General features: G+C 40.5%; 2 protein-coding genes across 2 annotated transcripts; both read left to right on the forward strand.

Annotated features, from left to right (window-relative positions):
* The first annotated feature begins 3279 nt into the window (after positions 1 to 3279).
* Positions 3280 to 5026, forward strand: LOC134649868 (uncharacterized). The gene is made up of 4 exons (XM_063505065.1): positions 3280 to 3339; positions 3662 to 3952; positions 4780 to 4962; positions 5013 to 5026. The coding sequence occupies exons 1-4, from the start codon at positions 3285 to 3287 to the stop codon at positions 5024 to 5026; spliced, it is 543 nt and encodes a 180-aa protein (XP_063361135.1). The 5' UTR covers positions 3280 to 3284.
* Positions 4957 to 15139, forward strand: LOC134661346 (uncharacterized). The gene is made up of 17 exons (XM_063517422.1): positions 4957 to 5121; positions 5325 to 5624; positions 5752 to 6087; positions 6183 to 6482; positions 6570 to 6908; positions 6987 to 7298; positions 7509 to 7844; positions 7930 to 8235; positions 8320 to 8655; positions 8863 to 9162; positions 9467 to 9805; positions 9979 to 10293; positions 10372 to 10713; positions 10908 to 11207; positions 11291 to 11471; positions 13940 to 14103; positions 14902 to 15139. Exons 1-17 carry the CDS (start codon positions 5034 to 5036, stop codon positions 15135 to 15137), a joined length of 4830 nt encoding a protein of 1609 aa, XP_063373492.1. The 5' UTR covers positions 4957 to 5033; the 3' UTR covers positions 15138 to 15139.

Here is a 15139-nt window from a genome sequence, read left to right on the forward strand (position 1 = left end):
GAGACAAGCGCGATTAGCGGTACGTGACTAGGCACAGCAAGAGATAAGGAGTCGGTCGACAAACTCCTACTGACTACAACTACCTATTGAAGACAAAAAAATACATTATTTATGGCTCCTTTATACTATTTTAAACAAAATTAGTGTCAATTTGAATACCTACATAACAATTACATATTTTAAAAAGAAAAAGGACTTCGCAAAAAACTTTTAAGGGGCCCCTTAGAAGAAAAGAATACATGGCCATAGTGCATATATCTCATATCATTACAATTAGCATAATCACGGCTAGGATACTTCCAGTGCTTCATTATATAGTTCTTTGACATTTTTATGGTTTTCATCAGCAGTTCCAGTAGTTCCACTTTATTACCAAATATGTAGGTACATAGTAATTTCTTAGAGCAAATCAAATTAAGAAGTTACCACAAAAATAAAGCACACTTCAAAGTTTCATTTCATACTTGTCGTCGTTTCACGCGCCTTACTTCAGTACCGTGTGTTCACGTCGCCCGCCCGGCGCCGCCAACACGTTGCCGCGCGCCTGCAGCTCCGCGTTGACCACGACACCGTGCGCCTAACAGGGTATTCAGAAAATATTTGAAATGTATACTTTTAGGATCTTTGATGTTTTAAAATATGCTAGGACTTAATGTCCAAACCGGTTAACAACCATGACAACATTCTTCACTACCGAGAAGTTTTTAGTTTTCATGATAAAAAAAAACGAATAAAATAACCGACGGGAAGTTCGAGTGAAAAGATGAGAAGTATAAAACTTAGAAGAGTTTTTTTTTGTAAAATATAAGTTTGAGCCAAAATAACAAAATACTTGTCCATTATTTTTTCATATTCTCCAACATATAAGTATTCAAACCAGTAATTAACTAGCAATTTTCTTGAACAAAACTCTCTACAGAAGTTAGTGCGTTCGACGTTTGTCGACGTACGAATGGAGTCTACCAAATCTTAATACAGCCTATACCTATACATTTTATTGTACCTATTTACATGCTTAACTCGTTCACGTTTTTCCTGTTGGCATCGCAACGTTAACACATTCCGTAAAATGGGGTGAGTAGGGAGAAAACTGACATTCACACCTCGGTAACATTTTATTTTTACATATGTAAACTGAATGGTAATATATAATAAATCTTCCGGGCGTTTATATTTTAGTTTTTTTGGGATTGTATATTGTCTAATAATTAAATAAGTAAACAAGTAAGTAATATATGCAAAAAATTATAAACTAGATTTTGGGTAGGTCCATTTCATAACTTTACCGATAAACACAAAACCCCTCCTCACCCCGTAGTACCTCGTAGTTGGGGTGAGATGGAAATTCATACAAAGGTGATTTTTGAACATTGTTGGATCGATTTTTTTTCTTATGAATATCACTATAGCTCCATTTGTAATACGAATACATTATTTAGGTAGCAGTAGCCTTAAAAAACCATCTCACCCCCCTGGCAACCCTTCTCTCCCCATTCATAACCCAACTCCCCACGCAATCCCTACTCACCCCATTTTACGGTTCACTGCCAAGAACACGTAAGTGTGTTCATTTTGTATTGAAAATGGGGCGCTTGTGAGTGAAAGCAATTTTTTTGAACTGCACTCTTACAGGCGGGATACATTTTTTCAGTACAGTACAGTATAGATATTCAAACAAGAATAACGTTGAATTCATGTACCAGGGTCGTTAATTTTCGATGTTTAGTACACAGACGTGACCTTTTTCTGAAATGTTTGATCCTTACATGCCTTATTTTTTGACCTACCTGTGGGTATTGTAGTAACATAGCTTTACTGCTTTATCATCAGATATCGATCTTGCACTCGTTATCAGCAGGCTTTTAAAGGAATTATATTTGAGCAAAGCATCCACTAAAAATGATATAAATTTGTTAAAGCCAAAAGGTAAAATCAAAACTACATTTATATTATACCTATTTACATGGTTAAATTGACATCAATAGCTCTCAGAGAAATAAACTTATAGAAAGCCTGCGTGCTTAGGCAAATCCCCTGTTTTTGGCGCAAAGTGCATGGCAATTTCAAATAGTTAATTTAAGTTTTCGATTTCGGCCATAAGGTACCTACTCGTAGCAGAACCTCTAGCGTACATCGTTCCTGTCTTTATCCCTATTTTACCCTTAAAAATAAGAAATAAAAATCTTTTATTGCCACAAGTACCATAAAAAAACCCTTGCAAATTTGCATACGAGTTTAAGCGTTGTTATGGCATTTTAATGCTCCTTCGTAGTTGCTTTTATAGCTGGGTCATCAATATTCTTCAAATAAAAATGTTCCATATCGCCATTTAGTCTTATAAGAATACATGCAATACAATAACTTTGCAACGACTTAGCAGAATGCATGGATATCCAATAGAAGAGCCATACTTGGCGTAAAATTTAGCGTATTCGACTCTACCATTCTTCAGTTTTTTCAGCATATCTTAAAGCATATTCTTAATATCTAAGATATGGGGGCGTCTATTAAATACGCGAGGGATTTAGGGGTGGGGGGAGAGGGGTCAAGCAGAATCTCACTTTCGACCAAAAAATAGCGTAAAAATTTGAGTAAATATGATTAATTTGAAGTAAAACATGTTTGTAGACTAAATAGGTAAAATATGCCAAAATTCGACACAATTCTTCTATACCTACATTTAAATTCATGAATGTACGAGTAAAATTATTTAGTATTGATATATTAAAAATTTCGGTCCCCATCGTTTTTAGTAGGTACCTACTCTTAATTTAAATAATAATGCAAATTGATAAATTAATCAAACGAAGACCTGTAGAAGTACCTATCAAGGTACTCAAAAAAACAAAATTTGATAGATCTCACGTGAAATTAGGGAGGAGAAAGAAATCTCACGATATCTCTCAGGCTCAAAAAATATATGTACCTATCTAATATATGCAACTGATGTGATACAAGTATGTATGACTGTGTGTAGGTACCGCTATATCATATTAATAAGTACAGTACACGAGTAGGCATTTGATAAATTGATATTTCTATATTTGATTAGTATTAAGCATTATCATTTTTAGAAAGCGATATAATTATTCTGCTGCTAGCTAGCAGCGCCTATATGTGTACCACGGGCTTTATTTGACGTTCATAAGCGCAGTGTAGTGTATTCCTACTTGAAAAACAAACTATCTTTATCTTTATCTTTAGATATTGCTTGCTTAAATAATAAAAATGGGGGCGGAATTTGGTATTAGTTAGTGAATATTGGTGTAGTGAATTAAAGCAAGATGCGGTGGACAGTTCTGTGTCTAGTGGCCTATTATCTTGCAAGTCATGCTCATGGTTAGTTAAGCATATATTATATATCCTCGCTTTTGGTTAATATTTTCATGATGGAAATGGATTTTCCATTTATTTCTATTTACTTACAACTAAAAAATTAACTTGGCTATCGCTCATTTATATTAAGTAATAAGTAATAATTTGGTCAACAACAACCGTACCTACAATTAAAATCGCTATTATTTAATACGAGTCAAATTGCTCTGTTTCCTTTTAAATATAGATTTAGGTCGTTTTGTTATCCGATCGGTATAGAATCTATCAATTTATTAATTAGAGTAAAGCTATACTGCACCCACTTTTATCAAATTTCTGCCAACAGCTCAACAAACATTGACGACCATCAACTTCCTCACCAACATCGACGCCACCGTTGACATCAACCTCAGCAACACAGGGACCGCGGGAACATGTCGGCTAAAACAGCCCAACGGTCTAGAGGTCGACCTAGCCACGCTCAACGTGGTGGGGGTCACAGTTCAGCCAAGCAGCAAATTTGTGTCCTGTCGAGTTACTATTGGGCCGATGACAGCAGCGCTTCTTGGCAGTTGGGAGCTGATTGAGAATTCAGGACTTACTTCTCGCATTCAACCCGCTACTATCGCTTGGGCTGGTAAGTTCCAGATTCATCTCCAGTTAATCTTTAAACATCTGAAGACCAGTAGGTACGCCTCAACAGTCCAAGTATGTAGTTCACTTAGCGACGCAAATGGGCTGTTGCACATTTCACAACTAAGAAGCAAGTTAAACTATACTTCTAGATATGTCTAAACCTAAGTCTAAACCGCACTCTTCTCCATACCTACAGACGTTGTCCCCATTATCCTCTCTGGATATTTTATGAAAAATATGTTTACAGTATTTACACAAGATTCTGACATCATCACAGTTAGGTACAATTACAGGAAAGTTATTCGCTGCGCACTTCGCAGACAAGCTTGCTCATGCAATCCGATATTGTAGTTGATAATTGATAACAAATAATAACATTTTCACCACACCAGCTCGGACCAGCCAGGCTTACTTTGCACTTCAAAAACTGATAGCAAAGTTGCATTTTATTCACATGTGAGGCAAAGTAATCAAATGCAAATTTTGAGTTGTTTTCTTATGTTTGCTGGTAGAATTGACTTTTAAATGATGATTTTGGATGATAAATATTTAATAACATTCATTTGGATTTGATTTTGTTTGATTTTACATTTAATATTTGCTTCGGGTTAGTGTGGTGAAAAATTTTGTGTTTCACTCGGGGGCAAAGTTGTTGTTTAACCCTCGTACTTTGAAACCCTCGCAACGCTCAAGATTCCATTTTTCGAACCACTCGCTATGCTCGTGGTTCAATTTTGGAATCTTTCGCTTGCTCAAGTATCAATATAAGCTCGAGCGGTTAAACAACAACTTTGCCCCCATGTACAACAATTAACTATTTAATTTCAGATACCGCAAATCCTTCAGCGACAGCACGACAAAGAGTCCTAAGTGGCGAACAACACTACAAAGTAGACGTCGGTGGTTTAGTCGTCGCAAACCTTCGCCGTGAAACCGGTACCTACGAAGGCTGCTTCATCACAGCCCCTGACGGCACCACCATGCCCTTGTCGGAGACTACTGACTATCCTGGCATTGAGTGGACTTCGAGACCTACTTCATTAAACATTTGTAGTGTGCAGCTGGGGCCTATTGACGCGGACATGGTCGGGGCATGGATGATGAGGGGTTGGTTCGTCCATGACGGGCTTTTGATCGAGGCGCAACAACCTGTACATGTTCACGAGGAAGGTATGTAGATTGTAGGTACATTAAAAATATACTTGATAGGAATGAAAGTTAGGTAGGCATAATATAATGTAGATAGCTAGTTATTAATTTATTTTATTAATACCACTGTAGGTATATATCTTGTTTGTAAATAAATACATTAGTAATGTGTAGTGACAAAGCTCATTATAAAAGCATTCCACTGTGAGAACATTTTATTTCAGATGGGATCGAGCATTTACCCGTGTTGGAATATCTGACCCACACTGGCAAAACATACGACATCAGCTTGAATCGAACAGTCAACCTCGCCACTTGCATTTTAATCGATCCTGCTGGCACTGAATACACCCTTAGCACTGCCTCCAGCATCCCAGGAGTCACGGTCTACAACGCCGACCAATACGTCATCTGCCGCGTGCGTATAGGACCCATGGAACAGAGTTTGCTAGGGGAATGGACGTTGGTTCAGCAGAACACTGACAGTACGCAGCGTCGGCAACATGTAATTTTTCAATGGGCAAGTAAGTGCTCGCTGCTCGCTGAACCTAATAGTAATATGAAAGTGAACTGAAGTTCCGTGGAAGTAAGTTACGATATTTTAGTAGTTGTAATAGGTGTCGTGTCATTTACACATTTTTTATATTCCAGACCCTTCCAACCCGGATGAAGAATCCTGGTTTGTGGCGCACGATATGCCAATGGAAATTTTTGCAACCACTGGATCCACTACAGAAATATATATAGGAAGAAACGAAGGCTTCTTTGAGTTTTGCTACATCACCACTCCTACCGGAGTACATTTGCCTATGTACGGGAGGAACTATCCGGGAATACAGCACGTATTATCCAATAGAGTATCATCGTGCGTTGTTGAACTAGGCCCCTTAAATACTGAAATGTGGGGTGACTGGACCTTACACGCAAGACACGATGTCGACGGAAGAGCCATCGAATTGGCGCAAGTTTTTCATGTTACCCAGGACAGTAAGTACTTATAGTATTAAAACAGAGATTTGTGAACTCTAAATGATAAGTCTGATAGAAATATATTTAGCAAATAAAACTCTTTTAATCTACAGCCGGCGTTAGAACACTTCCACGTATGCGGCACTGGACAAACATAGGGGCGACAATCGATATTAATTTGAACCAAACTGGAGTGACATCGACTTGCCGACTCCAAGCACCAAGTGGAATTGAATATGCCATAACGCCCGGAGCGACACCTTTAGCCGGCGTCACCGTCCATAGCAGCTCCAGTTACGTATCCTGCCGAGTCACCATCGGACCAATGGCTGAGACTTTGATAGGTCAATGGGTACTAGTTGAGCAAAGCACCGGGCTGCAGCGTAGACAACCTGTCATCATTCAATGGGCCCGTAAGTTTACATATGTACCTATATTGTAACTTAATTTAATGCACTACCTGTACACAGCTAAACATGATAACGATTTTGTTTTTTTAGACCCAGCAGATCCCGAGAGGGATGCAAGACAACTGATTATTGCCCCCGAGTTAATACTACCTACGGACCTTGACGGTATAGTAGAAGTGGGGGTCGGGCGAGAGATGGGTACTTTCTTTGGTTGTTTCCTGACCATCCCAGACGGGACCGTAATCCCGGTGATGTACAACACCATCTACCCTGGAATTAGGCTTGGCCAACCTAACAGGATTATTAGTTGTCCCATTGAGATCGGTCCAGTGACTGCTGACATGGTTGGTCGGTATACATTGTCAGGAATGGGTTACCATGTCGGATTTAGAACGGAATCGCAACAGAGTTTTACTATCATCGAAGATGGTAAGTAAACATTGTCGGAGAGTTCAAAAGGCTCATTATAACTACGGACACCGGGTTAACATTTTTGGTCGATTACAGATGGAATTACGAACCTGCCACCACTTCGAATACAGACGCATAGAGGAGACAATGTAGATATTAATCTGGAACAAACGGGCAGTATCGGTATCAGTGCCGGTACTTGCATGCTCAGGAACCCAGCCGGACAGATCTTCGTGCTAGACTCCACGTTTAACAACCCTGGAATCACAGTGCACAGCAGCAGCAAGTTTGTGGCCTGCAGAGTAACCGTCGGGCCAATGAGTGACGACCTGTTGGGCGATTGGTCTTTGATGCACCAAGTCGCCGGGGAAAGAGAGAGACATGTCCATGCTAGTGTATTTTGGGCAAGTAAGTAACAAAATATTCGCATTTACTATTTGGCCAAACTAAATCTGATCATGTATCGATATCTTAGAGTCAATATCTTTGTACCGTGTTCATAGGTGTTTAAAATATACCTACTTATAAGCGTATCTTTGATAATATTGTTGCAGGCATTAAGACATTGTTAAGAAAGTCATTTACACCGAAGATTATTAAGTCTGATTCTATTTACAGATCCAATGGATCCATCATGGTCGTATCAGGTTATAACAGCACCAGAACAAAATGCGATCGGGGCATTCGGTGACATCATCACAGTTACCGTACCTTGGCATCAAGGTTTGCAAATAGGCTGCGTCATCATAGCTCCCGATGGTACTGTTATGCCTCACTCCGAAGGCCACAATTACCCTGGAGTCGAATGGTTTAGAGCCACCAGTATTGCCTCTTGCACCGCTCGTCTCGGCCCACTCGATGACAGTATGCTTGGCAGATGGACCTTGGCGGCGAGATTCGATGATGATGGATCACTTTTGGAGTCACAACAGTCTATTACATTAGGACGCGACAGTAAGTCGTTTAATAATGTGAACAATATACATAGTTGCTATTGAGTTAAAAGCTATAGGGCTAAACACTATAATTTATGTTTTAGCTGGAAATGAACTGGAGTTACCAGCGCTTGAGTATTTGACCAATGTTGATGCGTTAGTTGACCTAAGTCTGGATAATACGAACAGTCCAGTCCAAAGCTGCGCTCTGTTGACGCCCGGTGGAGAATATCACGAGCTTGCTGCTGATTCAAATATACCTGGAGTTACAGTTCACGGCCCGAATAAATTTGTCTCTTGCAGAGTAACTATCGGACCTATGACTGAGCAACTGTTAGGTACCTGGACGCTCGTCGAGAATAGTGTGGATGGTAGACACAGAAGGCAAGCTGCTTTGTTTTCATGGGCAAGTAAGTGTCGTCAAGATTTTGATGATATACTGAAGCTATTGACGTCAAACTAGTAACCACAACTAATTATAACCTTTATTTCAGATCCTTCTAATCCCAATGCTGCGCCAAGATTAATTATTGCATCCCAACATGATCTAAGAGCAGATACTGGTGAAATTCGTAATGTGTTCGTAGCTAGAGAAGATGGGTTATTTGAGGGTTGTTACATCACCACCCCCGATGGCACTGTCTTACCGCTATTTCCTCACATGGAGTACCCTGGCATCGCCCACGCCGGTGTTAACAGGTTTACAGCGTGCTTCGTCGACTTGGGACCCATGGACGCCGATATGGTCGGGACGTGGACCATAGCCGCAAGGTTTAACAATGCCGGAAGCAGAGTTGAGTCGCAGTTGCCTATTAACATCGTTCTAGTCGGTGAGTGAAATGATGATTAATATTTAATTTAAATTACTGGACAAAATTATGCGCGCTAAGAGGTAACCAAAAAAACTAGCTATGATATCAAGTCAGTTGGATACAAAGGGCAAAATAAATACATACGATCAACATATTCAAGTATTCAATGAAAAGGTACCCGTAAAAAATGGTGTTATTAATTGACGAACCTCGTATTTCTTTCAGATGGCACGCATAGACATCTACCTATCCACGAATTGACGTACTTAGGTGGTTACGTGGACCTAAACTTGAATCAAACTGGCACTACAGGAGGTTGCAGCTTGACTACTCCTGACGGCCAAGAGCACATCTTAGGCACGACATCGAATATACCAGGAGTTGCTATACATGCCGCGAGTAAATTCGTCGCGTGTAGAGTTGTTATTGGACCAATGACTGAATCTCTTTTGGGCGATTGGGTTATTTCGCATATGGGATCGGATAATACTGAAAGGCATCAAAATATGACGATTACTTGGGAAAGTAAGTTTCTGAACTGGTTGCGCAGCCAACATGCCAATCATTTACGCTCCGTAGCGAACGAAATACAACGGTCACTGTCGTACTAATATGGAAGAATGATAAAGAGACACAAAGCGTTTCGTTGTGGCAGCGCAAGCGATTGTCACCTTGGGTAGGCGCCCAGAACTACTTAGGTATTACACGCAAATAATCACACAAAATGAATCAAATCTCTTTATAGATTTAGGAAGGAAATTCGTGTGATTAAGAAAATGAAAGTTTGCTTTGTTTTATACATCCGTATTTACCACTATTTTCAATTCAGACCCTGCGGACCCGTCGGCACAACGGCAAGTAACAACACAAGAGCAACAAATATACAGCGTTCGACCCGGCACCATCATATCCACTTCGATCGCACGTGATGGTGATGCCCTGTTTGAGGGGTGTTTCCTTACTACTCCGGATGGCACAGTCCTGCCTGTTCTGGAGACCAATGCTTACCCTGGCACTATCTGGGCAGGGGCCAACAGAGTTACTGCCTGTTTCGTCCAAATAGGACCGGTCGACCCCGAGGAGGAGGGCACCTGGATTCTGACCGCAAAATCTAACGATTATGGAGTCCGCGCGGAATTAAGGATACCTATCCAAATAACACTTATACGTAAGGAACACCTACATTTATTTTAATGTTTTAATATCAAACTGTCAAATCTGTAATTTAAATTAAAATCGTAGTCACATATTATTACGAGTCGTAGAGACTGCTAAATTCAAAATTTAATAATCAAGTGTGATTATCTTAATTAATTCAATGTTTTAATATAATTATTTTAGCTGACCAGAACCTTCTCACGGATAATCTCCCAAGACGTGAAGTCTTCACTCACACCGGAGGATTCGTAGACATTGCTCTCAATGAAACTGGAACTGTGGCTGGCTCCTGCAGCCTGAGTAATCCCGCGGGCCAAACCTTCCTCCTCCAGAACACCGTGATGGTATCGGGAGTTCAAGTGCGTGAAAGCAATCAATTTGTGTCGTGCAACGTTAGAATCGGCCCGATGTCCCAAGAGCTGCTCGGCACTTGGACTCTTATTCAACAGGACTCCTTGACGACTGAAAGAACACAAGCGGTTCAAATATCTTGGGCCCGTAAGTATTGAAGCTGCACTGTATTTAAAGTTGATCATATTTCATATGACTTTTAAAACGTGGTCTTGCCTTTTGCAGATCCAGCTAGTCCACAAGATCCGCCGACGTTAATAAGGCAAGCTGTAGAGGAAATCGTCGTGGAAGAAAACGACGTTTTCACATTAGCCGCGCCTAGAAACTACAACGACAGCTTTGCTGAGGGCTGCTATATCATCACTCCTGACTTGACAACTCTGCCGATCTTTGGCGACAACGGATACCCTGGCATTCAGAACGCTGGTGCCAACCGTCACACCATATGTTTTGTGGACGTTGGTCCTATTACTGCTGATATGGCGGGGCCTTGGACACTCTTTTCGATTGTGAATAGAGCTGGGGAGAGAATAATTTCAGAGACACCTAGCCATATAACTGTTAGCGGTAAGTTTTTACTGGCTCTTAATTTTGATTTTTAAATGAACTGTATTGAATCTACATGATTAAGTGTAAAAATTTACAAGTACTCATTTTACACTCATTTTGATGCAGAAAATAATTAAAATGACGTAACTCGAAATGACGCATAAGCATGTTTTGTCCTAACAAACAACCGCTCTTACTTAATTTCATTTTAGACGGAGTCATAAGATTGCCAACTCTTCAACACGTCGCACATGAAGGCCACTTTATCGACCTGGCGTTAAATCAAACTGGCCAGACAGGGAACTGCCTCCTCAGGGTCCCATCCGGTCACGAGTACACCTTGGCCACGGCAGGAACTCTGGACGGCATAACTGCACACGAACAGAGCAAATTCGTGTCCTGCCGGGTGGTGATAGGGCCTATTACTGAGACGCTAATCGGAGATTGGGTTTTGATACAACAGTTCACCGATCCCCATTTAAGGGAGCAGCCAGCTACGATTTCATGGGCTAGTAAGTCAAAAATAATCTTTGTGTTTAATTTTTGAATTATTTATATCAAACTGCCAAATGAGTAACAAAATAATATCTTCCAGATCCCGATGATATCACGGCGGAAGTGTGGGATATCAGAACAGAACCCGACAAAGACATCTACGGAGACTACGGAGCCTCTGTCGAAATCTCCATCCCACGGCAGAACCTGAACTATCTCTTCGAAGGCTGCTTCATCACGACGCCTGACGGAACTACCCTTCCTATTTTCGCCAACCATGCGTAAGTTTTACTCAGTTGCACATAATTTAGTTTGTGATAAATAATATTTATGAATTAAAAAAAAAGTTTGCGTTTAGTTTTAAATTCTAAAAGTGCATGTAAAGAATTGATTATACTTGGTCAACCAGATCTTGACAGTAGAAAAAGGCGGCAAATTTGAAAAATGTAGGCGCGAAGGGATCGCGTCCCATAGAAAATTTGAATTTCGCGCCTTTTGTTACTGACAAGATTTGGTTGACCAGCTATATGTTATGATGTATTTTTAACCGACTTCCAAATCTAAAAGGAGGAGGTTATCAATTCGGTTGTATGTTTTTTTTATTTTTATTTTTTTTTATTTTTTTTTTATGTTTGTTACTCCATATCTCCGTCATTGATGGACCGATTTTGAAAAAATTTTTTTTGATTGTAAGTATATGCATACAGATTGGTCCCGTTTTTGTCAAAACCCAGTTCTGATGATGGGATCCATGAGGAATCGAGGGAACTCCTCAAATCTTAAAGGCATACATATAGTGATTTTTGTGTTTTTATCAACAAATCAAGCATATACATTCAGAAACGTGACATTTGATGAAGTGGAACTGCTGATGATGATCAGAACAGAACTCTTCAACGACGCATAGTTCATGTTTGGCGATTTGTCCTCTTCGTTATGTTTGTTAAGCAAGTTAAGTTTTTAAGCCACATTTTTGTCAAGCTCGAGTTCTGATGATGGGATCCATGAGGAATCGAGGGAACTCCTCAAATCTTAAAGGTGTGCGTATAGAGATTTTTGTATTTTCATCAGAAAATCAAGCATTTTTATTAAAAACTGTCGCATTTGATGAAGTGGAACTGCTGATGATAATCAGAACAGAACTCTTCAACGACCCATAGTTCACGTTTGGCGATTTGTCCTCTTCGTTATGTTTGTTAAGCAAGTTTAGTTTTTAAGCCACATTTCTGTCAAGCTCGAGTTCTGATGATGAGGTCCATAAGGAATCGAGGGAACTCCTCAAATCTTAAAGGCATACATATAGTGATTGTTGTGTTTTAATCAACAAATCAAGCATATACATTTAAAAAGTAACATTTGAGGAAGTGTACTGCTGATGATGATCAGAACGAAACTCTTTAACGACGCATAGGTCGCGTTTGGCGATTTTTTCTTTTCGTTATGTTTGTTAAGCAAGTTAGGTTTTTAAGCCATATTTATGTCAAGCTCAAGTTCTGAACATGGGATTCATGAGAAATCGAGGGAACTCCTCAAATCTTAAAGGCACACGTATAGAATTTTCTGTATTTTCATCATAAAATAAAGCATTAACATTAAAAACTGTCGCATTTGATGAACTGGAACTGCTGATGATGATCAGAACAGAACTCTTCAACGACGCATAGTACATGTTTGGTGATTTCGAATTTCGACTTTGACTTGGACTGGGACTGGGAGGACTGGGGACTCGTACCCGGATCCGGTTCGGACCCGGACCCGGACCTGGACTCGGATTCGGACTCGGACCTGGACTAGACCCGGACTCGGACCCGGACTCGGACACAGACCCGGACCTTGACCAGGAAAACCACTATGATACCTAAACTAAATAAACCACTATGATTACCTACCATAAAATGTAGGTATAAAGTATGATGAGGCCAAACCCCTCCCGCTCAAATCCCCGTACACCGCACCGCATGCGCCGTTAAGTGGGTTAGGTTAGGTTTGAACTGCTATCCTCACAGAACCGAACAAAAGTGGGTTAGGTTAGGTTAGAACTGCGAGCCTTACAGACACGAAATGCTTCCTTTTCTACATAGCGCACCATCTACAATAATCTTTCACCGGGCCGCATAGAAGTCGGTTTTTTTTTCTTAAAAATTATCATAATAGAGCATTAGGTACAATTGCTGAATATTTAAATTAACAAATAACTTATGCGTAAACCAGCCATACTCTAAGTGTGTTCCGCGGAACCCTAGGGTTCCGCGACACCCCTGCAGGGGTTTCGCAAGAATTTAGAACACTATGCTTTAGTTGACTCGAAAAATTTTACTATGCCGCCACCATATTGTAGGGTTCCATCAAGTATTTCGCTTTCCAAAAGGGTTCCGTCAAAAAAAAAGATTGAGAACCGCTGGCGTCTTGGAGGATATAATCAAACAGAGACGCCATGTCTGTAATTTTCTGTACAAAACAGTCTGCCGATTTTTGCGGGGGAGGGGAACGTCAAATGTATGCGTAACGTAAAAATAGCCATGTCAGATAAACGTCAGTCCATACATTGTGTATGACCGTTGGCCGCCTATTTTCGACAGAGGGGAAAGCCTGTTAATGGCTACTCCGTTTAGTTGTATCCTCCAAGGCTGGCGTAAACTATACCTAATTTAATTGAATCTGTGATCGCTCGTTTGACTCATAGACGCGCAAGTTTATTTCCCTTCAACCTATGTTTCCTTCACCGCATTCAATGATGTATTTGATCCAGGTATCCCGGAATCGCGCACTTAGGAGTGAACCAAAACACAGCTTGCTTCGTGGAGCTCGGGCCTATAGACAGCGACATGGAAGGGAACTGGGTGCTGGCAGCCAGGTTTAATGACAACGGAGATCGCCACGAGGACCGCCAGCCGTTCATCCTCGCTATCGGACGTGAGTACCACCCGTTGGTTGTATTCTGTTGGTTTCAATTGTGTGCTCGCACGGGACTACTGTTATGTTTCATCTATTCGTATAGCAGGTATTCAAAACTAGATTTCGTACTTTATTAATTGTCAATTTTGATTCCCGTAAGCTGGATCTTTGAATCTTTGCATCCTATTTTGAACAATGACCTAAGATTAGGTACCTGTTTGTTTTTTAGTAGCAGTTCTTAATCGCAAATTTGACAAATTTCTAAAGAAAATTAGGAAGTTTATGCAAATGTATCTGCAATTCGTTAACTACAGACGTTTATCTAAATACCGTAAAATGGGGTGAGTAGGGATTGCGTGGAGAGTTGGGTTATGAATGGGGAGAGAAGGGATGCCAGAGGGGTGAGATGGTTTTTTTAAAGGCTACTGCTACCTAAATAATGTATTCGTATTACAAATGGAGTTATAGTGATATTTATAATAAGAAAAAAAAATCTATCCAATGTTCCAAAATCACCTTTGTATGAAATTCCGTCTCACCCCAATTACGAGGTACAGGAGGGTGAGGAGGGATTTTGTGTTTATCGGTAAAGTTATGAAATGGAACTACCCAAAATCATAAAAAAAAACTAAAATACGAACGTCGGGAACATTTATTATATATATGTATAATTCAGTTTACATATGTAAAAATTAAATGTTATCGAGGTTTGAATGTCAGTTTCTTCCCTACTCACCCCATTGTACGGTACTGTATACGAATCACTCGTAAGATATTCTTTTTGCGTCAGATTTCTCATGTTAGTTTTTTCTGCAGCGCCTCCAGCCACCTTCAACGCGACAGCCCTTATCGTCAGCCTGACGGTGGTCTTCAGCCTCGTCCTCATCGTGGTGGGGGTTTTGAGCTACAAGCCAGCGAGGGACTGGAGCTCCAACACATGGAACCAATCGCGATCCTGGAGTACGCAGAGGTGGGACCGACTTCGGAATAGCATGCGCAGTGTTTCTAGTAGGAGTCCCGTCGTTGATCATGAGTTAGGGTCGAGGACCTAGTT

Source organism: Cydia amplana, chromosome 1, assembly GCF_948474715.1.
Source record: "Cydia amplana chromosome 1, ilCydAmpl1.1, whole genome shotgun sequence".
Lineage (NCBI taxonomy): Eukaryota > Metazoa > Arthropoda > Insecta > Lepidoptera > Tortricidae > Cydia > Cydia amplana.